Genomic DNA, 25459 nt, shown 5'->3' with positions numbered 1-25459 from the left:
TAACATCCTTTCATCTCTCTGGGCCTCTGGTAACTCGTCTAGAAAGTGAGGTGCTTGTCACACCCACAGCCACGGGGGTCCCCGAGCAACTCCACAGCAGGACCCACCTCACCACGCATGGTCTGGGGTTTTCTAGTAGCAGGGAGAAGCCCTTAAGGGGAACTGCTCCAGCTTCTACGGGAGCAGCCCTCGCAGTACGAGGAGAGTGGCTGGAGAAGTCATGCAGCAGCAGGGGAGGAGTGGGGATCCAGGCCAGAGCTCAGCTTGAAGGGTGGGGAGGGGCCCTGGGCCATCTCTCCCCCAGCCCCTGTCATGTACAAGGCCCTGCCCTGTGGCCCACATCCAGTGCTGTGCTTGGCCTCTCCAGATCTCTCTTTACCCAAGGAGGGATGGCCCGAGGCCTCCACAGGCCATTTGGGGATTTATTTCCCAAGGGCTCTAACTGGGGTCTTCCTGCCTGGGGCCTGCGCCTGTGAGTCGGGCATCACAGTGGCGACAGACCAGGGCTCTCACTGCACTGCCTCAGTTCACCTTCACGGCAGTCTGACCTTCATCCCCACTCCTCAGAGGGGAAGACTGAGGCACAGAGCAATTGAGTGATGTGGTCAAGGTCACACAGCTAATGAATACCCATCAGGATGACACACACCTCCCCTCAGGACCCCAGTCTCAAATGCCCAGGTGCTGGCGTGCCATGGCCACTTAGATGTCTAACAGGCCTCTCAAACTGAACGGATCCCAAACTGAGACCCCGACCTCCCTCTGGAGCCTCACTCTCCCTTCTCTCCCTCACCGGCCACCTCCCCTGGCTCAGCCAATGGCAGCTCCCCCAGTTGGGCAGTTCAGGCCCAAAGCCTCAGGGTGACCGGAACCCGCTTTTTCTCTATCAGCAAGTCCTGTCGGCTGCACCCGATGCCCACTGCCTACCACCTCCCCGGCCCACAGCCTGCCTGGGGCCGCCACCATGCGGTTGCCGGCTTCTGCCCTCACACCACCTCCCTTAGTCTGTTCATGTGCATGCAAAGCCGGACTGTCCTGTTGGAACTGTGTCCTTCCCCTGTCAACACCATGCTGCAGCTCCAGGCCACTGCAGGAAGGGCAAAGTCCGCCAGTGGCCACGCTCCCAATGGCATCCTTGCCCTTGCTCCTCAGGCCACACTGGCCTCCTCACTGGGGCTTGAATACACTCCTGTACTCTGTGCACAGGCCTTCGCACATGCTGTTCCCTCTGCCTGGACTGCTCCTTCCTCAGAAGTCCAGGAGGCCCCTGTCTCACCGCCTTCAGGTCTCTGCATACACCTCACCTGCTTGGTGAAATCCGCTTCCCCACCCCACTTTCCACTGGCCCCCCCCCAGCAGCAATCGATCTCCACATGCCCCCTGGGTTACTGTTTCAGCTAGCATTCTAGCAGACCTCCTCTCTTTTGTCTACTCTCTGCCTCTGCTCTGGGCGAGGAGCCCCGGGAGGGGGGCCTCCTGCTCTTCGGTGGGGAGAACGCCCGTTTGCTGAGTGGTGGCACCTCCCGGAGTCGGTGACCTCCCCACCATCCCGCCCCAGCTTGCGTGAGGCCAGTGCAGGAGCAGGCAGGTGGCCGGGGCGGCAGAAGCCTGCAGAGGGGCTGGAAGCGCAGTGGCTGCCCCGGGACTGGCCCAGGAGGCCCTCCCTTTCCCTGGCTTCTCTCCGTATGAATTATTAAAGCTCATTTATGATGGGCCTGCCCAGGCCTGTGGCTTCTGTGCATAATTCATGGCTCTTCCAGAAGGGCTGGGTGCTGGAGCAGCCAATTTTTCCAGGAAGCAAGAAAGTGCAGAGAAGGAGGAACCCAGGCCTGGGCTGTCTTCTGCATCTCTCTGTCTCCCTGTCCCATCTGGGGGCAGGCCGGCACCTCCGCCCACCCCTGCCCCCTGGCGCCTTCTCCTGCACGCTTGGATTCTGCTTCCTGGGGCCTGAGTCCATGGGCTTTGCTCAGGCTCACCCACTCCCATCTCTGTGCCTCAGTTTCCTATCTGTGGACAGATGGAGTTGCGGTTTTCAAACTGCAGTGGCAGCAGGGCCCTCCACCTTGGCTCCCATGGTGGGCGAGGATCATGGGTCTCCAAAAGGTACCAACCCCCAGGTGTCATTGTTTGTGAATTTCCTAGGAGTCTAGAGCTGGGACAAAGCAATGAGCAAGAGGAGTTCATGAACCAGCTGAGGTCTCCCCGGAGCAAAGCAAAGGGTCTGGGCCAAGGACACCAGGTACCTGCCAGTCACTCTGCCCAGGATCCACCGTCTGCTCCCAGGCCAGGAGCCACCTGCCCTAGTTACTGGTACAGATCATAGCCATTTTTGGGTATGTAGCACCTGCTTCTCACCCCAGCATATTCCCCAGGGAGTCAGGCACAATGGGAAGGTAACCCCTACCCAGGCCCCTGTAGCAAATGGGTAAACTAAGGTTTAGCAAAGCGGACTCTTAGGAGGGTAGATATATCGATGCCCATGCCCAGCCCTGTGCTGCGATGGGGGAGCCATGCCCAAGCCTGGTCTCGCGAGGGGCACAGCAGGGCTGAGGTACCTGTAGAGGTCACAGGTAAGTCAGGGAGGAGCCAGGAGCTCCAGTCGCCTGTCCCTGCCCCTCACCAGTAGCTGAAGCCTGACTAGAGGTGGCAATACAGGCTCTATTCGTGTGTCACCAACTACTCCGTCAGATTCTATGATTCACACGTCCCCATCTCCCCTCCTGCACATCCTCCCCGCCCCCCAGCATGAGTCAAATCCTCGCTGAGCCACAAATAGCTGTCCTCTGTGTGCATCCTCGACATGGCCTCCTGCCTTCAGGAGAACAGAGACCCCCCACTCAGGGTCCTCAGTTCCTCCTCAGGGCAGACATCCCTCTGTGGAAGCTGGCAGGGCCCCGGAGGACACCGAGGTACAGAGAAGAGGTGGAGCAAAGACCAGAATTCAACCTATTGCGGCCAGCTTTGTTCTCTGGCCTTGACTCACCTCTACCGAATCACCACTACCAGAAAGTCTTCCTGGATTTCCCCTACCCCCTCTCAAACCCATAGTCCTTACCCTACCTTGTGGACCCTTGCCTTATGTTGGGACCATAGCCTGGTCCCCTCACCAAGCTCCCTGCAGAACTTAGTTTTCAGTCTGGCAAAGAAGAGTCTTCTGGAAGTGCCTAGGGATAGATTTATCCAAACATCCTCCCCTCACCTGACTGGTGCCTGCCCTGTTCACCTACCTTAGCAGTGGGAGAGAGGCTGCAGGGCAGGGCTGGAAAACGGCCTCCAACTTCCGCAGGTGGCATAGCACCAAGGAAAGGACCATGTGTATACTGGGTGCTCTGGGTGCAATTCCCACTGACGTCACGCAGCACCCTTGACTAGGTGCGGACCCATGTGGGCCTGTTTCACGGATGAAGACTCTAAAGCTCAGGGGGTGAAGCAATACACCCAAGGCCACACGGCCAGTCCATGCTGAACCGGAATTTGAATCCAGCCAAGTATGAGCCCGGAGCCCAGGCCCCATCTTCCAGGACCTCCCTAATCCCAAGGTGGTTGCCAATGGCCAAGATTTAAAGTAGGAAATCGGGTGCAGATGTATCAGGGCCACCCCTCATTTATGACCTTTCCCAGCTTTGAGAAGGGGCCCACCCTTACACCCGAGCCCCTATGCCTCCCCAAGCAAGCCAAAGCTGGGTGCCACTGGGACGTTCTTCCTCACACCCCCAGAGCTGTCCTACTGTAGGCATGCGGTCTCGGCAGTGAGGAGCCCAAGCCCCCTCCAATCCCACCTTAGGGAGCCTGCACTAAGTTGCGGGGGCAATGCCCACTTCCTCTGGGATTTGCTTCTCGCTCGTGCCTTGCTTCTCAGAGCCTCGAAGCTGCATGTAAATCGAATGTGAGTGCTCAACCCGCCTTGACATGCTTTGGGCTGGTTACTCTCAGGTGCTCTGCGGTGAATCCGTTAGCAATGCAAATGCCCTCTGCGGGCTGTACTATGCGGGATCCATAGTGGCAGCAAGGAGGGCGTTCAGGGGACACCTCAGTGGAGGAGCCCCAGGGAGGTGGCCAGGCCAAGAGGAGCCACTCTGCCTGGTGAGCCTGAGTTGTCCTTGGGGCTGGCCTGAGGACAGACAAACCCAGCAGGGCTTATCATCGACAAAATACTCAGCAGGTGTTGCCAATCTTCTGCGAATTCCCCGCTAGCTTGCTCACTCTTCATTCATTCATTCATTCATTCATTCATCCATCCATCCATCCATCCATCCATCCATCCATCCATTCATTCATCCATCCATCCATTCATTCATTCATTCAGATGGTTATTGGGCCAGGCTGCAGGCTGCGCACCCGGAAGGGATACAGTGGTGGTCAGGGCAGATGCGGGTCTGCCCTCAGGAGCTTCGAATTCAGGCAGAGCAGACATCTGATCTGATTCAGACCTGAGGGAAGAGGAGTCTGGTGAGCCTGGTGAGCGGGGTGGCATGCAGGCCAAGGGGTCTGGCCACGCGAAGGTAGCGCTGCAGAGCCGGTGGGCTCCGGACAGAGGGTGTAGCGTGTGCAAAGCCCAGCAGCAAGGTGAGCCCCGCCCACAGCGATGTCCTGTGAACACAGAGACCGACCGTTGCCACCAAAGCAGGCTGCTCTCCCACACGGAGTCTTGCAGAATCCCAACCTCAAGTACATGGGGAGCACCTCCACGTGCCGAAGAGGGGAGGGTGGTGGGCTCCTGAGAGCGGGAAGATGAGGAGGAGGGCCCTTGTGTTTCCCCCTTGCGCTGACTTTGGGCCACCCCTGCCAGGGTATCTGCCCTATGTTTACACAGGCACCCAAGAGAAAGGGGCGGGCGGGCTGCCTCTCCCCATTTCTCAGATGCGGAGGGCTCAGAGTGGCTGCCCACCAACTCTGTAAATTTTGTTACTCTGTAAATTTTGTTTAACACAAGGTCACCTACTACTTGCCCTGCTGGGAGAGGTGCCGAGTGCTCGGCCCGCCCCTGCGTGCTCTCCCTCCGGGAAAGGTAGGTCCTCGGCTGCATGGGTGTGGAAGCACCCAGGGAAGGTGGGCCCTCCGGCAGGGGAGAAAGGGGAACAGACTGGCGGGGAAGTGCTCAGTCTCCCAGGAACAAATTCCATTGACTCATTCACTCTGGACTAACCAGCGCCCATTACAACCCGGCCCTGTGCAGAGCTTCTGCCCCGGGCATCCCAACACTGCCCCGTACTTTGTAACTTGTGACCTGGACACCCGGCCCCCAGCCCCCTGGCCAGGGGCAGCAAAGAGCCCTAAGTCTCAGCCTGATGTACATCAGAGGTTGGGGATAGTATTATTATCTGCACGGGCTAGATGGGGGCTCCAGCAGTAAGACCCTCCGGCTGCCACTCCAGCCAGAGGCGCCCACAAGTGCAAAGCACTCACGATTTTCCTGACATTTTTGACACAGATATTGTCACTAAAACACCCTCTCTTGTGGCCAGGCACATAGCAGGTGCTCAAAAAATGTTGGCTAAGAGACTGGGTGTTCCATCCTCATGAGTACAAAATACAGGAAATACGGTCCCACTTTAAAGATTAGGAAACTGAGGCACAAAATGGCTCAAACAAGGCTATATATGGGACTCTCTTTATGACCCACAGCTCCTCCCCTCCTCAATCCCCATCCCCTGGACCAGGTTTCTAGCAGGCAGCAGGCAGGCGCAGCAAGGCCAGCAGAGCCCATGGCTCTGGGTCCCTCTGGAAGTCCCATGGAGTCCCCACCCTCCTCCATGTTAAAGTAATGGCCTCCATACGCCACCAATCTGAAAATCACCTGTGAAATTTATTTCCCCCGGTGCTGGCTCAGGAACCATGTAAATCACCCGGCTTAACGGCCTCTGGGATTGTTCTTTGTCACCCCCTGCAGCTGCTCTGTGCCAGGAAAGGCTGGGCCGCAGGGCTCAGTCAGGAGCTATGCATAGCCCAGGGTGTCCTCGGTGCTAGGAGGCACTGTCCAGGGGTGCAGCAGGAACAGGTCAGCAGGGCAGGGATGGAGCCTGCCTGGAGCTTCAAAAACTGGGGCTGGATCCATATGGGCAAGCCCCTTCCCTCCCACACCCCTGCTCCTTGTCCTCGTCCCCCCATCAGTGGCCTTCTCTCAGAGGAAAGTGGGTCTGAGTGCTTTCCCCAGGCCTCCACAGCCCTGACTGGGGGAGGCCCAGGACCATGGGAATGGCAGGGACCCTGAGAAGGCCTGTCAGAACTCCATCGGGAGAATGAGCCCTGCCCCACCTCCCCCACCACTACCACAGGCAGTGTCTCTTCACCCCCCGATGCTGCTTGGAGCACCAGCCAAGCATAGTTATGATTTATTCGGCCTTGCTTCCATTTCTTCTTCACTGATGGTCTCCCCCACAGATGGTGAGCTCCCGGAGAGCAGGCCCGGCACACAGCTAAGAGGACTTGGGTGGGAAGGGGCGGTCAGGACACAGGAGGTGGGTCCTCAAACACGGGCAGGCTGTGGCGTGGTCAGCAGGGTGGATGAGGCAAGAGAAAGTGTCAACGCAGAGGCGCAGTCAGGAAGGAGCGGGGCAGCCAGCTGAGGAGGCCTGGTGATTTCCCTGAGACAGGCCATAGACTCTGGCCATTGGCCATGTACAGAAGCTTCTGGGAACAGCTGGCTTCTACAGGGACCACAACCAGGAGACTCCCCAGAACTGGTATGTCAGCCCCTACCCCCCTGCCTAGAGGCCTCAGTCCGCTTGCTAGGCAGGGGCCAAGAGGGGGAGGGGTCCTATGTTTACTTTCCTATCCCCTACAGCCAGGTTTCTCTACCTTGGCTCACCTGGGTGGCTCTGGAAGACACTGATCCCTAGGCCCTGCCCCCCCCCCCAAATTAAATAACATAGTCCCATGAGTTCCTGGACCCCACCTCCCCATCTCCCCTAAGGGCAGAACTTGGAATCAGCTCCTGGGCTGAGGCAATTCCTTGTGAAAGCCACAGGAGGGTGTGTGGGATGGCCTTTGCCTTATGCCACCAGCAAGCCTGGCCCATCTGGGGGCCCTGTACCAGACCATATAGAAGTTACTCCAGCTTCCAAAGCCAACCAGCTTAGCCTTCAGGCACCTGTGTAGCTGCACTTGGTATGTGTGAGCCTGGAGGTCCAGCCAAGGACAGGGGGCTCCTGACGCTGCCTCTCCCAGGCACGCAGCCTTGAAGGGTAGGCAGCAAGGTCTAGAGTGAGACAAGAACGAGGGAGCCTTCAGGCAGCCCAGGAAGCCCTGACCCACGTGGAGAAGTCAGGGGAGGCTTCAGGGAACAGTGACTCCCAATCACCACGGGACAGGCAGAGGGCAGCTGGACCACAGGCAGGTCCCGCCTGGAGTTGGCAAGGCCCTCTGCAGCCCATCCACCGCTCCCTGGCTTACCCCATGCTCTGTGCGTAGTAGGTACTTACTACGTGGAAGCCCCCGTGGAAGACGATGGCCGCTGTCCTTGTGGGTACGCAGTCCTCAGGGCAGAGATCCCCTCCCGGGCCCACGCCTGTGCTCGTCAGGAGCAGCCCCCTTGTCTATGGTCTCCATAGCACCAGCTTACAGGGTAGGACAGAGATGAGAGCTACACAGATCGGGTATCAGGAGAGCATTGTCCTCAGCTGAAGAAGGATCCGTCAATCTGGGGGGTCCCGAGAGTGATGAGGATATCGAGGCCCAGAGGAGAAGGGCAGGTGGCTTGCCCAGATTCCCACAGTGAGCTGGACACAGGCCAAGGCTAGGGTGGGGTAGGAGGACACTGGCAGAGGGAGGAAGGGCAAGGGGAGGCCCAGTTCCTACATCACAAGCCCCTGATGTTTCTGGGGATGGCAGCAGCCAAGGTCTGGCTTAAATACTTGACCTGTCTGCCTCCCTCCCTCTGCATCTCCCATGGGTAAATCTAGACACCATCCGGGGTGGGGGTTGGGGGTTGGAGCCGGTTGGAAGATGGAGGGTGCGGGGTGGAGTTATGAGAGAATGGGGGGTGAATCTAGACTGCCTGGTTCCCCACTCCATGTATGTATACCTGATCACAGTACCATCAGCTCCCAGCTGGCTAATGGGAGAAGGCCTCAGAAGGAGACTCAGATCAGAGGAAGCCTGTCTTAGTCTGGAGGACTCATAGCTATGCCAGTAAATGCCAGTCCAGAGAGCCCTCTTCCCTCATGTGACAGGTGGGGGACAGTGGCCAGAGGGGCACCTGACCTAGGAGCAAGACAGAGCCCAGGGCTTCTCCCAAAACCTGTGCCCTTGGTTGACTAACCCCTGGACATTGTGACCAGCCTGGACCCATGATTGGTGCAGGGAACAGAGCCCAGAGAGTTACAGGAAGGGTCAGGGGCAACGTCATGCGAACACAGCCTTGTTGGAGCATGGATCTTGTCATATCCATTGGGGAGCCATCCAATGACACCCCCGTCCTCTTCGTAGTAAGCAGACACACAAGTATACCCACCCTGCAGCTGCCCCTTCCCAAGACTAGAACCAAGTCTCACAGGTGGCCTCCAGCCAAGTTCAGGCCCTCTCCTTGGCCATGTCCATGGGTCACTTCCTCAGCTCTGCAGAAGTAGGACATGGCCTCTGCGTCTTCTCGGTTCACCCACCGCCTCCAAGGACCCAGGGGGCGCCCCAGGCCCAATGGGACAGCCAGCACCCCATGAAACCATGCCCCAAGGAACTCAGCCTGATAAAAGAGGCAGTGCTTGAGGAGGAACAGTTGTGATGGAAAGGCGTGGGAGTGGGGGGGCGCCCCGAGGGTCCTGTGGTCAGGGGACTGCCTGGAGAAGGTGGGCTGCAGAAGGGCTATGTGAGGCTATGGCTGGGTGCTCAGACCAGAGTAATGGGGTATGAATCCCACTTCTGCCACTCACTGTCTGTGTGATTTCAGCATCACTCAGCCCTGCTGAGCCTCAATTTTTCTTGTCTGTGAAATGGACTGATCTCACTGGATAGGCTATATGAAATACATCACCCAGGGCCCAGCTCATAGTGACTGATGATGTAGTTAAAATAACCACTGCCCTAACAAATGTTTCCTTGAGCATGGATACCCCCTGTTCCCTTTCCCTTCCCCTCCCACCTTCTTCCTCGCCCCCACCCCATGTTCAGGCCTCTGGTTTCACCCTGCAGCAAAAATTGCCTTCCTATTCTCCATTACTCTCTGCTTCTTGCTAACAAAACCCAAGTCTGTAAGAATCTCTCCTGCCTCCAGCCCCAAGGTGACCCCATCCTTTGCTCAAGGGTAAATCCCGATTAGCCAGAGCCAATCACAATGTATTTTCCCTATTGCCAGTGATTGGTCTAGAGTGGACATGTGACCCAGTGCTAACCAATAAGGTACGAGGGGAAGTTGGCTAGGGGCTTCCGAGCCAGGTTTCCTAACCTCTTAAGAGGAACCCAGTATCCCCTTTACTCTATTGTCTGGTACCTGTGATGCCTGGAGCCATGGCAGCCATCATGTTGTCATGAGGGGAGTCAGCCAAGAACAGACAGCCCCCACTAAAAGTGAGGCCAGACAGGTAGAGCGCAGGTGTGGACTTGGTCCTCAATGACAGCCTACACTCACCCACCTCCAGGCTCCCTGTCAGAGGATAAAGGGACTAACCATGATGAAAAAAACATTATGCTGTGGTTGCCATGGTGTATGCAAAAACTGCCTCTTTTCCTTGCAGCCAAATATACTCTTCAGACTTGCCTTTTGAAGGGGTAGTAGTCAGCTCAATCCCTAATCCTGGAAGGCCCCTGTGCACGGGGCATAGGGTTGTCAGAAAGGCCCACAGAGGATAGGGAGGCAGAGGAGGGCATTGGTCAGAATGGCTCTTTGCCTCAGTACTTGGACTGAGCAGGCCGCATAGAGGGGTCTGATGAGCAAAGGCCAGAGCTCCTACAAGGACCTGCAAGTGGTTGGTCCTGGCTAGAGCCTGGAGGGTCACAGGGCTAGTGGCCAGAGACCACAGCCAGCCCAGGCAGGGCCTCAAATGCTAGCCCGGGAAGTGGGGCTGTGCCCCTGGTAGGCTTCTGGGGTGCAGGGTCATCACTAACCCTCAGCAGGAGACACTGCAGCGTGCCTAAGGGGTCCAGGAAAACACGGGAAGACTTCCAGGTTCTTCCCCAGCCTGGCCCAGCCTCAGCTCACAGGGGGAAAGGAGAAGTGTCCGTTTGTGACAGCCCTCCGCACCAAAGCCGGTTTCGTCGGCTCATTTCTCTTTTCTAATAAATGAAGGTGGGGGCAGGGCTGAGGTGGGTTGTCTTGTTGTTTGTTTGCTGGAACTGGTAGCAGCACCAGGCCTGACCTTTAAGGCTTCAAATGCAGCATTTGAGGCGGTGCCGGCGGGCAAAGAACACGGGGCTGCGGAGGGAAGTTATCAAGGCTAAAATGTCACGTCAGGCTGGAAACTCGCAGTCAAGCAGGGGCCTCTACCCATCGCAGGAGCACGCCAGGCCATCCTTGCCCGCCTGGTGACAAAGCTGTCCTTTCTGAGGGTGCCCCGAAAGCCTTGCTGACTCTAAAATGGCAGGGAGGCACCAATGTCTGTCCCAGAGGGAGACCAGGAGCTGGGCCTCACACCACACAGGCACCTTGCTCTATGGGATTTGCCAAAGGAGGCCTCGAACTGCTCCTGCGTCCCATGTCGGGGAGGGGGGGGGGGGTATTATTATTTATTTATTTATTTTTAATTTTTAAATTTTTTTAGACAGGGAGAGAAGTGGGGGTGGGGGAGGGGCAGAGGGAGACAAAGAATCTTTCGCAGGCTCCATGCCCAGCAGAGAGCCCAACTTGGGGCTCGATCTCACGACCCTGAGGTCATGATCTGAGCCGAAATCAAGAGTTGGATGCTTAACCGACTGAGTCACCCAGGCGCCCCTCCAGGGATGTTTTTCTTAAGAGAACCAGCTGTATGTCATAGTGCAAGGACAGCCACGCTGGGCTCGTTCTTTGAGCAGCCTGCACTGAGCACTGGGGATGGGGCCCTGTCCCCAGGGTGTGTGCAGCCAGAAGACACATGGGGCCTGAAGGCTCCTCTCTGCCACCTCAGACATCAGTTTCCTCCTCTTAAGGTGGAGGTATCTGGGTCCCCAGATACCTGGGGACCTTCTGTGGTTGGGATACGTCCTTCCCAAGACAGGGAACCATGCAAGGCCCATACTGCCCAAGGAGATGGTCCCATCCAGGCACCCTGCACCCTCCCTAGGGACCCTCACTGGCCTTGCAGTCTCCAGAGCCCTTCTCAGCAACCTCTGCGTTTTGCAGACGCCCCCCCCAAAACGCCGAGGACACTGGGCTACCCCAGCACGGGCAACGCACAGGCCCTGAGAATGCCAGGAAAGCAAAACTTGCAGTTCTCTCAGACAGCAGAAGCCACCAGATCAGGCCCAGCGCTCAGCTGGCCACACAACAGCCCCAAGGGTCAGCCCCCAGACGGTTTGTTTATGAAGACCCGGTAGACAAAAATTCATCCTTGAAAGGAAGAGACTTGGTGGGAGGTGCCCTAAATAGAGGAACGTGTGGGGATCATCAAGCTATTGTACCCCAAATGGTGCCTGCAACTGACTGCACGAATATCTTCCTGGGGGTGGAACCCCAAACCTACAGCAGATGCTCCAGGGGATGCCAGTCTCCCTCCCTTGGTGTGCAAATGAGAAGCACCCACTCCAACAGCCCAAGTTCACACAGCAAGGGTTTCCCCTCTCCCTGCACCCCGACCTCCATGCCTACCCTTCAGATTCCCCACAGGGAAGGGCTGTTCGCAGAGACGCTTCATTTCACAAAGGACTCACCAAGCTTCTCCGAGTCCCAAGTCCTCCAGTGCATCTAAATACCATTCAATTTGCAAAAATTTGAATTACAAGGATGCAGCCTGTGTGTTTCCTTCGCAGACTGTCATCGAGCCAGTTGGTAGATGATCAAACTTTCCAGATCAGCCTTAACTCGGGCTGTTCCTGACATAAAAGTTTGCAAAACACTGGTCCTAACAACCAGGCTGCTTTATTTCCCAGTGCCAGCGTTTGCCCAGCCGAGCTCTGGCGTTACCTTCAAAGGCGGGTGCGGGAGGTGGGCACCGAGAGCACATTCTGGGTACAGAGAGATAAACCACGCATCTGCCTGCACGCACATATGCGCACACACGCACGAGCACACACCCACATCTGTGCTCATATGCACACACACCTACACCTATGTGTATGCGTCCACACATATGCGCACAAATAACACGCAAGCATGCACCCACAGGGGCACACGTGCACACACCCGCACCGGCTCGTCTTCGTATACAAACGGCACTCACACACGTGTGCATTCACATGAACACACCTAACACATGTACACACACACACGCAAGAGCCCACTCTTAGATACTTCCATACACAGGCCCAGGCAAGGGCCAGGCTCAGGAGGAAGGACATGGACACCACAGCCGAGTCACAGGTGCTGGTAGGGCCCAGCTGTGCCGTGGGTGTTGTGGGCGACTGGAGAGGGGCCTGCCTGGACTGAGAACCCTCACGGACTGAGTCAGGATCCACATGCCCTGATCATGCAAGCCCTGGGGCCAGGCCCATCCCTCAGGACCTTTCATACCCTAGCCCTACAAGGCAGCACGCTTAAGGCAACCCTATTTTACACATGAGGTCCCAACACCCAGAGAGGCTGAGGAAATTCCCAAGGTCACACAGCCGGTGAGAGGTGTGGCGGAGCCTCTGTGTGCACGCGTGCACCGAGCAGGGCCCTCATTCAGAAAGATGTGGCCGGCAGGGAAGGAAGGCATGGAGGTGGGAGCCAGGGACCCACGGCCTACGGCCTACGGAGGGCAGGGAAGAGAGGCAGAGGGGGGACGACTCCTCCCTCTTCTCACCACTCCTTTCCCCTTCCTTAAACAGAGTCCTTTCCAAGGTGGGGAGAGCTGGTTAATGATCAGCAGGAAAGACTTCCCATGCCCCTCCCTCTCTGCTAAACAATTAGGTTGATCAGCGCTCAAAGTGGGTCAGTCTGAGAAGCAGCTCCCAGACACCCAAGGTGTGGCCAGAGGCCAGTAGGGGCGGTGCAGGCTCCTCCCACTGGAGGAGGTGGGGTCTAGCTGGGCTGGGGGTCAGGCCTCGCTCTGTGGCTAGGGCACCATGTGAAGAGGAGCAGCAAGACCCTGAAACCCATCTTCTTGGTACACTGGAACGTCAGAGTCAGAAGAGCCCTGGAAAAGAGGAAACTGAGGCCCAGGGGAAGAGGGGCCTTGTCCAAGGTCACCACCCTGCCAGCTACCCAGCTGACAGGGTTGGGCTGGAACTGCCTTTGACAGAGGGCCCCCCAGGACCAGGCTAACCCGAGGCAAGGCCCCTCAGGTCCCCCATGGGAAGATTCCCCTCACCTAAGCCCAGCTAGACAGGGTCTCCCAGTCTGCGAGGTCTCATCCCCCAAGGCTCAGGCACCAGCACCAGCAGTGGCCAGGAGCCCTGCGGACCACACCAGCCCCAGAAGCAGGGGGCCCAGCTTAGATGGGAGGGGGACTAGATGGCCCATGAGCAGGAGCAGGCCCAGGGATATCGAAGCTATGGCAGGTCAGGCCAGAGAGAGCCAAGCCCTCAGGTCGTGCCTGCATAAAGTAGGGCTCAGACTGTGTGGGCCTGAGTGACAGCATCCTTGACTCCTTTAGGGTAGCTCTAAGAGATCCCCGTGGGGAATGTGCAAGCCCCCAGGGGCATCCCAATCCATTGGTGGTCACCTGCACTGCCAACTCCCCCCCACCAACCTTAGCCACAGGCAGCTCAGAAGGCTCTTCAGGTTACACAGGACAAGAGAGGAAGGGAAAAGAAAAAAAGCAAAAACCACACATACACCTCCCTCTGGGAATACGAATATTGATTCTGTAGCTTCTTGTTTAGACAGTAGGCACCAGAGGAAAAAAAAAAAAAAACCCAACCTGACATGAACAGAAGCTCCCCAGTTGGCTAGAGGGATTGTAGCCAGCAGTGGGAAAGCCCCCCACCCTTGCCTTCATGGTACCCTAGACCCTGGTGTTCCCTCCCCCCTTCCTGAGGCCCTGAGCCCACTCACTTAAAGACGCAGGTCACCAGTTCCTGAGGCAGATCTCAAATCTAGAAGCCCGCAAGGACAGCAGCAGGGCAGGGGGTAGGGGAAGGGGAAGGAGAAAGAGACCAGCCCCACCCATAGACAACACTACCTGCCAGACACGCCCATGCCACAGGCCTACCTACTTTGACTCCCAAACCTCCAGCTGGCCCTTGAATAGTTTCCTGGCCCCCCAGGCCACACCCGTCCTTACAGCATGGAAACCTCTAAGGTCTCCGTGGTCTGAGTCCTCTGAAGTCCCCTCGAGCTGACAAAACTGCCAAGGGACTAGAGGATCCAGCCTCAGGTTTCCATCAACCATCCCCACGCCCTTTCTCTCTGGAATCATACCGGAATCTGGAGAGGGAGATGGCATCTTGGCATCTCGAAATGGGAGTCCCTCCTGCCCACCCCTCCATGCCAGGCAGACCTGATCTATGACTCAAAGCCTTGGAGAAGAGGAAATCTGAGTTGGGGGCCCCATGATCACCTGTGTACATGCGGAAGGGGGTGGAAGTGGGCTGGCAGGGAAGCCGCGGGTCAAGGAAGAAGGCCCCCTGGAGGTTGCCTGAGACCTAGGAGAGCAGAGGGACGGTGCAGGAAAAGTTACACCTGGAAGGCCTAGGTGCGCCTCACAGGTCTCAGGCCTCTTCATTTTCATCCAAAGACCCAGGTTTTGAGTCCCCACCCCCAACTTCCTGGGCCCACTGCTCAGATGTGCCCAGGCTCCTGGCAGGGCAGCTAAGCATCTGACAGATTAATCCTCTTCTGGGCCTGCCTCCGGAAGTTGTGGGGCTTTGGGCAGGCCCTTCATCTTTCTGAGTCTCAGTCTCCTCATCTGTGGGATGGGCATGAGCACAGGTTCTGAGGTCGAGGCAGTAACGTAGGTAAGGGCCTGGCCTGAGCTCACTGAGAGGAGGCCTGCCATTAACCTGGTGATGTTCCCCACCACAGTCAAGCTGGGCTTCAGGGAGGGAGGGAGGGAGGTGGCCCAGCGTCTGTCCTCTAGGAGCCAATATCCCATGTGGGTGGGTATAGAATGAGCCAAGGGCACAACCCAGAGGCCTCCAGAAGGTGTGGGTATGAGACCTTGAAGGAGGTATTTAAACCCCTGAGGAAAGCATGCAGTGATGAGGGGACAGCATCAGCAAAGTGGAGACAGGGAGGTGCTCAGCCCACGGGAACAGGGTGAAAAGACTGCTGGAGAGGGGCCTGTCAGGCTGCAGGCCGGATGCTAGCGTTTACCATAGCCGCCACGGTCCCACCCATGGAACCCTCCCTGCCCACCAGAGGCTACATTCCCTTCGTAGGAATTCTCACCACCAGCCTCTTAAGCAGAGTCTATGATCTTAGTTGGGGAAACTGAAGCAAGGTCATCCCAACAAGAGGGTCAGCTCGGGAGGCCAATGCTTGACCCTGCTGGGCCTACACCTGACAGCCAGCAGGTCCGCGAACGGCCTCCTCCCAGGAGCTGGCAGGGTCCCCCCATACGCATCTGAGATGCCGCGAGCTGGCCGTGCCCACCTGCACACAGGCAGAAGGGAAAAGGAGGCACTGAGCGTAGAAGTGCTCACTCCACTTGTGAGTCAGTCTCTCTCCTTGGGGACACCAGTGTGACTGAGAATCCAGCGTGAGACTCGCCCACAGATTATGAGGGGACTCATCTTAAAACAGTTCCCCCACCTTCTCAAGGGTTAGTCTGACAGCTCGCCAGGAGGAGGAGCCCAATATGGGTGGGGCACAGGGGGGACACCAGCCAAGGGTCTCCCCAAATCCTCCACACCAGGAGGGATGTGAGCACTTGGCAGCTCTGCATGCCAGTGCTGGTGGCAGCAGGCTGTGAAGCCTCCCCCCTCCCTCCAGCAAAAGCTGCGGCAGGTCGTTGGGGAGACGGGGGGGGACCCAGATGTGTGATGTTGCCTCCCTCTAATAGGGAGAGTCACAGGGAGGTGAAGGCGCGGGCTCAAAGACCCAGACAGACACACGTCACCCACCATTAACCGTAGCTAGACTGACGCATGCCCCGTCGTGGGCACTCAGGAAAAGGAGCACGTACTCCAGCTGTCATTAATCTGCTGGGTGGGTTCGGACCCCTCAGGCCGCTCTCCGCTCCCCTCCCGCCCTGCCAGAGCAAGGCAGGTGCTGCCCACGACCATCACTGGGGCAGAGCGGGGCTCAGAGGGTGCGGCCAGCCGCGCCGCTCAGCCTGGGCGCTCCACCCAGCACTCAGCCAGGGCCCCACGGAGCCGGGGACAGAGAAACCCGGGGACGCCAGAGAACAGGGGACAGAGGTCCCACAAAAGAGGCGGGTAGGGTGGGCCCAGAGCAATGAGAGGGATGGGCAAGGGAGTGGAGAAGGAGTGGGGCTGGGGCACCCAAGAAGGGGGCAGAGGCGGGGCCAGGGGCCAGATGGGAGAAAGGTGCAGGGAGAGGCAAAGCAGTTGCCACGGGCAGGCGGCAGTAGCCACTCGCCATTCACCGCCACGGCTGGAGTGAGCGGAATTGGAAATGGGGAGGCAGGTGAAAGGGAGAGTGTGCTCTGACTCCTTCTCCCCCAACTTCACCCCCAAACACGTAAGTGCACGTGTGCACACACATGTACTCTCTCCTGCGGCCTCTTCCTTGTTTGAAACCCTGATCTCAGTCCAAATGGAGTGAGAGAGTACCCCCCACCCTCTGCCGCCAAAACCAAAGCCCTGTCCCCACTCCAGCGGCAACTTCTCTGTCCTCCTTAATCCAGTGGCTGCCTCGGTCCACTTGCCTGGCAGGCAGAGAGCCACGCTGCCACAGCGATTACAGAAATAATGGCCACCGGACCCCAAACCCACACTGGCTTAAAATCCAGTGGCTCGCAGAGCTGCGCCCCATCGCTCTGCCAGATGTGGATGAGGGAATGACTTTCCGGCCTAGGGCGCTCTCCACAGAGGGGTCATCACCCCAGTGCCATGACGCTGAGACTCCCACTTCCCATCTCGGAAAGCCACCTGTATCAGCGTCTCGTCCTATAGCCTGGTCGCTGACCCAGGAGAGTTCAGGGAGGCCATCCACCCCCAAGGCAGCCCCATGGCAGCCACCTCAGCCTTTCATGTGAGTTCAACAATAGCCCCTGCTCCAGCTAGCCATGGTCATGCGGGGGCCCTCACTGGATTCCCTCCCCTTCCTCCTTCCAAGGATCAATGGGCATCCGCAACTGGGGATCAGGGCAGCTGAAGGGCGCTGACTGTCACGGTAAACCCTGTGTGTCGTTGTCACATTAGTCACTTCCCCCTGGACCCTCAGAGACGCGCAGCCCCCGCCCCACCCCCACACTCATTCTCTAATTACGGTTTGCGAGACATGTCCCAAACCCTCAAATTAGCTCCAACTCTATCGACAAGAGAAGAGCGTCCAGCTGGAAATGTGCCGCTGCCATCACACCCGCCTCATCGTCTTCTTGCTGGGGACAGAGTGACAGGTGTCCACTCTGGTCAGGGTCTCACACTGTCCTTCCAATGGAGACCCATAGCAGGCCCAACAACCATCTGGCCCACTGCAGGTTGTAAGGAAAGGGGGCGAAGTGGGAAGAGGTGAAAAGAGACATCTATTTAAACCTTCATTCAAGGAGCTATGAAATGGCTAGGGAAAAAATATTGTGGCTTGGCTTTGAGGAAAAAAGAACAACAAAAAATAATGCTTTTGCTCTTTTTAAACATTGTGATTTAAGTCCATTTTCATCACAGCAAATGAAAGACAATAACGCACCCACAAGCCCTGAACTTCCATATGATTCTCCTCTCCCTGCGCACCCCCCAACACACACACACACACACACACACACACACACAAATCCAGACGGTTGACAGAGGACACGTCCGTGCGGCACCTGTAATTTGCCCACTGATCACCCGTCTGAGCACAGCCAGGCTGTGTGAGGAAAGAAACGACGAGACGAAGAGACACTCAGAGCAGTGCCTTTCCCGAGTTTGTTTTTCCCTCATCTGGGAGAACCTACAAGCCGGAGTCGGCAGGTTTTGAGGCAAAACCAGGGGCTCCTACCCTTGGGCAGAAATGGTCTAATGACGCAGAGTCAGCCTCTCCCCTTCCCTGAGGCCAGAACCTTCCCCTTGGCCACTAGCAGCCCAGCTACTCATTTCCCAAACCCCAGGCCTGGCTACTGGTGAAGGATTCCAGGGACAGGTGGCTCCCATAGACCTGGAGACAGATAACAGACAGCAAGGTGGTCACCATGGCCCGAAGCCACAGGGGCCAGGGGTGTCTGGGCACTGACATAAGTCTGGGGCATGGTGCCCACAGAAATACCTGCTGTCCTAAAGGCCACATGCACTGGATATCCACTCCGAGCCCCAGACACATCTGGCCAAGCTCACCAGAGAAGGATGCCCAAGTTTGCGGGCTCTTGGGGAGGGAGAGAAGGCTCAAAAAGACCATGAGAACCAACAGAAACTGGCAGGGCCAGGGGATGCCATTCCCTTGCTGGCGGCAGCAGCAGGAGAAGGCAGGGGTCCTCCCTGCCATTCACTTTCTGCCTCCATCCCAGCACCTTCACCTCCCAACTGGGCTCTCCAGGGGACCCTCCCCTCAGGTGGAGTGAGGGGACAAAAACAAGGGACACTGACCCCCTCTGTGGTACTGGTCGCAAGAAGGTGCTCGCATCCTCCGCATCCTTCCCGTCAAAGGAAAAGGCCAATGAAGACAGGTGTGGAGGTGTCCCCCACCTCTGGCTCAAAAGCGCCGGCTTCCCACTGGGGAGGAAACGCGGGGCAGACGCGCGGCTCCAACTCTACCGGGCAGGGGTCGCTGGCCGCCCCCTCACCCAACCTCAGGTTCCCCTCTCACCGGGACAGCGGCAGGGGAATCAGCTGGCAAACTCGGAACCCCCCACCCCATCCCGAGGCTTGTAGATCTTGCTCTGCCCCGTTTGGGGGGTGGGGTGGGGGGGGATAAGGGGCACCGCGGGGAAGTTTCGCGACGCAGCCAGAAGCGCCGGGACCGCGGCTGCCCGCCCTCTGGTCTTGGGGCCGCCGCCCCGGGCGCAGTCGGGCAGCCTGACCCAGCGCCCCCGCCCCGGCGCGGGGAGGGACTGGCGCGGGCCGGGAGGCGGAGGGGCGCGCAGGGCTCGGCCGGGGTCCCGCGGCCGGCCAGGGAGGCCACTTACGTGTGCTGCTGGGGGAAGCTGTAGGCAGAGGCGCCGGGGGCGGCGAGCAGCGGTAGCAACAGCAGCGGCGGCAACAGCAGCAACAGCGGGCGCGGGGGCCCGGACGGCGGGCGCCGGGCGCCGGGGCCGGGCTGGGGGCCGCGGCCGGGCCAGGGGAGCGCAGTCGGCGCCGGGCCGGGCCGAGAGGCGCCGCAGGTCCAAGCCGGCACCGCCATGTTTCCATTCAAGATGCGGCGCCGCGGGGAGGGGGGGCGCCGGCGGCGGGGTGGGGGGGCGCGGGCGGCGGGCGGCAATCCGGCCTCTCCGCCTCCTCCGCCTTCTTCGCGCGGGGCCTCCGGGGCTGCACGGGCCGCAGCGCCTCCGCGGGCTGCGCGCCGCGATCTCTCCGCCGCGCTGACTCGAAGCGCTCTGAGCGCCCGGCCCGGGACCGGCGCTCAAATAGCGGCCGCCGCCAACCTGCCGGCGCCGCCCTCCCCCCCTCCCTCCCCGGCCGGCCCGCCCCCGCGCGCCCCCGTCGCGGCCACGCGCCTGCCCGTGCCCGCGCGCCCCTCGTCCCCGCGCAGCCCCGAGCCGGCCCTGCTGGCCCGCGTGGCCGAGCGGAGCCCGTGCGCGCGCGTTCTGCGCCCTAGCCGCGGGCCGACCTCCCGGTGAGCACCTCTGTCCCCCAGCCTCGGACCGTGCCCCTCTCCGCCGCAGCCGCGGTAGGAGTTTCTGGCCCCGCGGCTCGTGGCAGGCACCTATGTGACCCTTCTGGGGGCTCGACCTTCAACAGGCTTAATTAAGGTCTGGAGTCACAGGTTTAATGGTGGAATGGCAGACTTTCGCAGACCGGAGAAGAGGGCATCGGTGCTGAACTCACACCCCCAGTGACTCCTGCTACTTGCAAGAGTCCTCTCTTAGGGGACTCGGGACCCCAAGCCCTGACAGAAAGAAAGGGCTTGGGTCTCCTGGATCCCTGAGCGGGAACCTGGGCGCAGTTGCACAGTTGCGAGGGGCTGAGAATGGCAGGATGCAGCCCTCTACAGCCACTCATTTACATCACCCACCTAAGCAGGCACTGTGTGCAGACCAGCCCCTAGCTCCAGCCCCCAAGGCTTCCGGAGCCTCTATTTTAGACCTCTCCAGTACTGGGAAGCTCATCCCTGTACAATCCAATCGTTTCTGTCCTGAGGCCCCTGGCTCCTCCCTGCTGCGGGGAGAAGGCTGGTTCTGGTGTGGCTTCTGACTCTGCAGCTTATGGGCCTCTCAGAGCCTCAGTTTCCTCTCTTGTGGAGGCTTGTGTGGGTGCTTACCCCCATTTCTAGAATCAAGTGAGAATGGGAGTGAATTGCTTGGTAAATTGAAACGCTCTTGGTTGGGAGACAGCATCCGAGAGACTCCCCTGAAGTTGTCCCTGGAACTCTGCTCTTCCCCCTGCGCAGATAGGATGGGAGAATGTTTCCTGCCAGCCTGGCTTGGGGCAAGATCCCTTCAGCACTAGCTGACCACGGCCTCTGCGCTTAACATGAGGAATGAGGAACAGTAGCCCCCTGGGCAGGAGTCCCCACTTCATGATATCCGGGTGAGCCTCCCATCACCCACTCACAGGTCAGGATGACTTAATGTTGAGGGAAGAATGGCGGCCCCTGGACTAAGGAGGGCAGAGGTCAGGGGCTGGAAATAAGGCTCAGGACAACCCTTACTAGCTCCCCAGTCCTGCCTGGACTGTCCCACACCTGCCCCACCCTCACAAGCCAGGGCTCGACAAGGGGACAGCTTTGAAGTGCCCCCCCCACCTGAGTGAGGTTTGCCAATAGGCCCCAAATTCTGAGGCCCCAAAAACATTATCAGAGGAAGGCAGTGCCCTGGGCCCCAGACTCCTGACAGGCTTGGGGTCTGGTGACCAGGAGGGGCCTAGTGGACTCTGGGAGGCCAAGCTAGGCCAGCTGTTTGGGGACCAGCAGGGCTCTCACTAAACCAGAGACCTGATTGTGCCAGATGTCCCCATCCCTACCTCTGGATAGGGCATTCCCTCCAGGCTAGACAGAAAGGGGTGGGGGGAGGGGGAATTCTGCACAGAAGAGTCAACACGCCCTGAGCTAACGAGCCCCTCCCAGCCCCTCCTGCTGATACCTGTCTCCAGCATCTCTGTTTCTCCAGTACCCAGGGCTGAATGGGCCCATGGTGTCCTCCCCCATCTATTTGCTGGTTAAATGCCTGTAGTGCATGGCTCCAGGGAACCAGCACGAAGAGTGTTACCCTCTGGGGTTAGGTGCCCTCTGAGGTGTTACCCTCTGAGGTTAGGTGGGAACCTTCCCAAGGCAGACTCTGCAGTGGCAGGATAAGAAATGTCAGGGGCAGTCTCTCGGTCCTTCGACACCAGAATGGCAGTACCGTACCTGAAGGGTGCCCAAGCCATCAGGCACCTGGGTCCAGGCTGGGTGCAGTGAGTGGGCATTGGTAGTTGGGCATTGCAGTTCCAGCCGCCACAGATGTGCACCTAATTGAGGCTGCTGGCACAGAGGGAAAGGCGGGAGATTTTGGTTGACAGGCCGTTAAAGGAAGACAAATAAGGAGGGGAGGTAATTAAGAGTACACGGGTAGTAAGAGTTTACACATTCCAACTTCTGTGGCTCCCAACATCCTCAATCTTCTGGCGGCTGGCTCCAGCCCCAATTTAAAATCATGGGAGGAAAAATCAAGTCTTCCCAGAAATGGGGGGGACTTCCATGGCAGGCACATTGCTATGTTTGGCAGCAAAGACTACCTGAGGTGCCTGTGCTGGGAGACACGGGGTGGCAGGGGCAGGTAAAGCTGCAGCCTGCAGAGAGGGGCCAGCCATGGCGTGTGGGCCGAGGGGAGGTCAGCTCAGCAGACCAGAAGAAACTGAGAAGTCTCTATGGAAACCTCCTACGGGCCAAGCAAATCCTAGCCTTGGTTATGCCACACAAGGGAGGGGGAAGCCCACCAGGAAGGTCCACCCAAGACACCTGGGGCAGTAAGATCCCCACTCCAGCATGCTCACCTCCAGCCTCCCTCTCATCACCCTTTGCCACTCCATTAGCCAGTGGGCTGGACACCTCCGGGTGTTCTTTGCGCTTTCCTCCTGTGGTTCCCTCCACCAGGAACATACTCCCTCATCCCTACCACTTGAACCCAGGATATTTATGGACCCATAAATAGTGCTTATGCCAGGAAGCCCTCCTGGGCCCCACCCCAACTAGATAGGCCTCCCCATTCCAGTCCTTACTCTCCTGTCCCCACTTCCCAACACGCGCGTGCACACACACACACACACACACACACACACACACACACAGGGCCCACAGTCTCCATCTCCATTTCAGGAAAATGCTTGCACACTGGACTCTGGTTAACCTGGGGCCTGAGTCTCCCTTGTCCCTGTCACTTCCTCAGGGACCTGCACAGAACGTGGCCATTGGGACAACATAGGAATTGTTGACATAAGGACTTTTGAGTGGCATCTCCAGGAGTTTGGGGGTATGCCCAGGAAGAGCGGTCTAGTCTGGGCATGAAAGCTTTGGCATCAGATATCACAGGTGGTAAAGGTAAGTCACTTTGCCTCTCTGAACTTCTGTATCTTTGTCCTTATAATGGGAGACGTGGTACCCACGTGGCAGGGGCAGTCTGAAGACCCAAAACAGGTAACACTCAAGGGCAAGACTTGGCACTCAGCAAAGGCTTAATGAAAGGAAACCACACGGAGACTCAGGCCTCCCCAGGAAGAGCAGGGCCTGCTTGCTGGCAGGCAGGGGAGTCTTCCTAGAAAAGGAGGAGGGATTCCAGCTTGGCTTGTACGGTGAGCAAGATGGGACGGGCATAGTAGAGAGGGAAAGAAGGGAGACTCCCCAGAGCTGAGAATGACCTGAGCCAGGACCCACCCTTCCAAGCCCCACTGACCTAGCTCTGCCTCAGTTCTGGCAAGTGTCCTTCTATAACAGAAGGCTGTCCCAACCTCATTTAGCCCCCCTCGGACGTGCCTGTCTCTGCCCCCTTTGGGCCAGAGTCAGTGGTCCCTAAGAGCCCCCAGCCAGGACACACTCCATGCATGGGCTGACGGCCAGTGCTCACACCTGCCAGTGGCTACTTTGGCTCGCCCACAGCTCCTTGGGGAGCTCCAGCAATGTGATGGTCCCACAAAGGCCCTGCCCGAGCGTAGTGCCGATGCACATGGCCTCCAGGTGCAGTGAGACAGGGACCCCACTGCCAAAGGCATTAAGAATCCTTCAAGGATCCTCTGCACAGTAAATGACCCACAGTCTGTTTAGTGCCATTTATTGTAATAAATGGAAGGGACTGGAGTTTAACCCTTTAAGACCATGTGAGCCATCACCCCTGGCACACTAAAGTCAGGGCCAAGTCCTAGGCTACAGACTGTCCGAGCCTGTAGGACACCCTGGTTAGACAGAAGGGGAAAACAGGGCCCAGAGAGGGAGGGGACTTGCCTGAGGCCACCCAGTGGTCAGTGCAGATCAGGCATGGAGCTTCAAGTCTGGAGACCTAGCTTGTCATCCCAGATCTGTCTCCCCGTGACCATGAGTGGTGCTAGTCACCTGGGCCTTTGTGTCTCCATCATGGCTTCCAATATCAAGAACCCAGCACAGCGCTCCTGGGGGAACCCAGGCCTCCTGGTACTGTCATGGAAGTTCCCCAGAAAGACCGCCATCATCATGAGGGACGCTGAACTCGGATTATTTGACGGAGAGAGAACAACTAGTTAATTGAGTAGGTTCTGGCAGGTGGACGTCCTTGGCCCCTGGGAACTCTCCACTTAGTGGGGAAATATGACAGGAAAAACACAATGAATACCTGAAACTATGAATTACACCCTGTGGGTGAAACACAGCATGTGATCACTCAGCAACGTGAGGCTTGGGTAGTCAGGGAAGGCTTGCTGGAGGAAGCGACCTTGAAACTGACACAGAAGAACTAGAAGGGCTTGCGTGGATGGAGGTGGGGGGAAGAGTGTCTCTGGTAGAGCGTCTGAGCAAGGGCCAAGGCAGAATGGAGCCAGACGTATGCAAGTTGCCCTTCATCAACCCCACGTAGGCAGGATGGCGATGGACGTGACTGTCGAGCCAGAGGGCCTGCTCCCACCAGGAGCCCCCATCTTGGTGGTCCCCATTCCCACCACTAGCTGTCCTGGACCGTCTGGGTTTTCCTCAGAGAGGTCTGGTCCAACCTCTTCTTTTACAGATGAGGAAATCGAATGGCAAGGAGGGGCAGGACTGGTCTCGGGGTTGCAGTGGACAAAAAGACTCAGGCTGCCGGCTCGGGTCTAGGTTCTGTCCTCTGTGCCCCTCGGGGCATTCTCAGAGCTCCTCTTGGGAGAACCTTGACCTGCACATCGGCCCTGGGGGAGTGGGAGACCCCTGGCGCTGCCCCTGGGTCCTACCTGCTGTGGTGTCTGTGGCACCCAGGCCCAGATGCTGGTTTCGCCCCCTGGCCCTGGGGCCTTCATCCAGCTGTGGCAAGAGAAAATGAGGACAAATAAAAGAGAGAAATTCTCCCCTTGGAAGAGCATTAGGTGTCTAAATGGCTTCCGAATAAATAAAAGTCTCCTCGGAGCCCCTGGCCAGCGCTGACAGTGGCTCTAACTCTCCACGAGACATGTTTTTCTGCCTCCAGGTGGAAGTGAAGAGTGTCAGCGGTGGGCTAAGTCAGGCTCTGATGGAGGCTGCCGTCCATCACCGCCTAACGCCCCATCAGCAGAATGGCCACGGCAAATTGCCTCCCGTGATAGCTGCCCCTCCAGGCCCTCGGAGAGGAGCCGGTGCTGGCCTCCCCCACCAAGATCGGGAAAGAGAAACAACCTGTCCCTAACTTGCTCATTTTGCAAACGAGGGAACTGAGGCACGGAAGGCTTCAGCGACTTGATGAATGAAACCAGCAGGCCAGGGATGCGTCTCCTGAGTGAGTTAGCCCTGCTCGTTGTGAGTGCAGAGTGAGAAGTCAGTTTGGTAAGGAGGGGGGCTCTCTGAGGGCAGGTCCACACCTCATGCCATCCACCTTCCCCTCCCCAAAAGCAGAAGGTGCTTGAATGAGGGCAATAAGTACTGATGGGACATAAGATGGCAGGAGAGACCCAGGCTAGACTGCAGGGAGTAACTCTTTGAGCAATGGGCTAGAGAAACTTCCTGAGGAAAGTCCTTTTGCTTCTTCTGCTAAAAGTATCCCTTGGCTTTTGCCTTTCAACCCTTTAGTGGATTATCCTCTGCTAGATGGTTAAGGGGAGGGCAGGACACAGC

At 58.1% G+C, this 25459-nt stretch overlaps 1 protein-coding gene across 2 annotated transcripts in view; it reads right to left on the bottom strand.

Annotated features, from left to right (window-relative positions):
• Positions 1–19622, bottom strand: part of CACNA2D2 (calcium voltage-gated channel auxiliary subunit alpha2delta 2) — a 141657-nt gene extending 122035 nt beyond the window's left edge. For both annotated transcript variants that reach the window (XM_045807215.2, XM_045807216.2), the window contains exon 1: positions 19212–19622. In XM_045807215.2, coding sequence (XP_045663171.1) covers positions 19212–19426 — 215 coding nt within the window. In that variant the 5' untranslated portion in view covers positions 19427–19622. The remainder of the gene's footprint in view (positions 1–19211) is intronic.
• Between the last annotated feature and the right edge of the window lie 5837 nt (positions 19623–25459).

Source organism: Ursus americanus, chromosome 14 (genome assembly GCF_024610735.1).
Source record: "Ursus americanus isolate L20-20 chromosome 14, mUrsAme1.1.p, whole genome shotgun sequence".
In the NCBI taxonomy this organism is placed as follows: domain Eukaryota; kingdom Metazoa; phylum Chordata; class Mammalia; order Carnivora; family Ursidae; genus Ursus; species Ursus americanus.
Note: the sequence above shows the minus strand (reverse complement) of the source record. Positions and strands in the feature narration are given on the sequence as shown.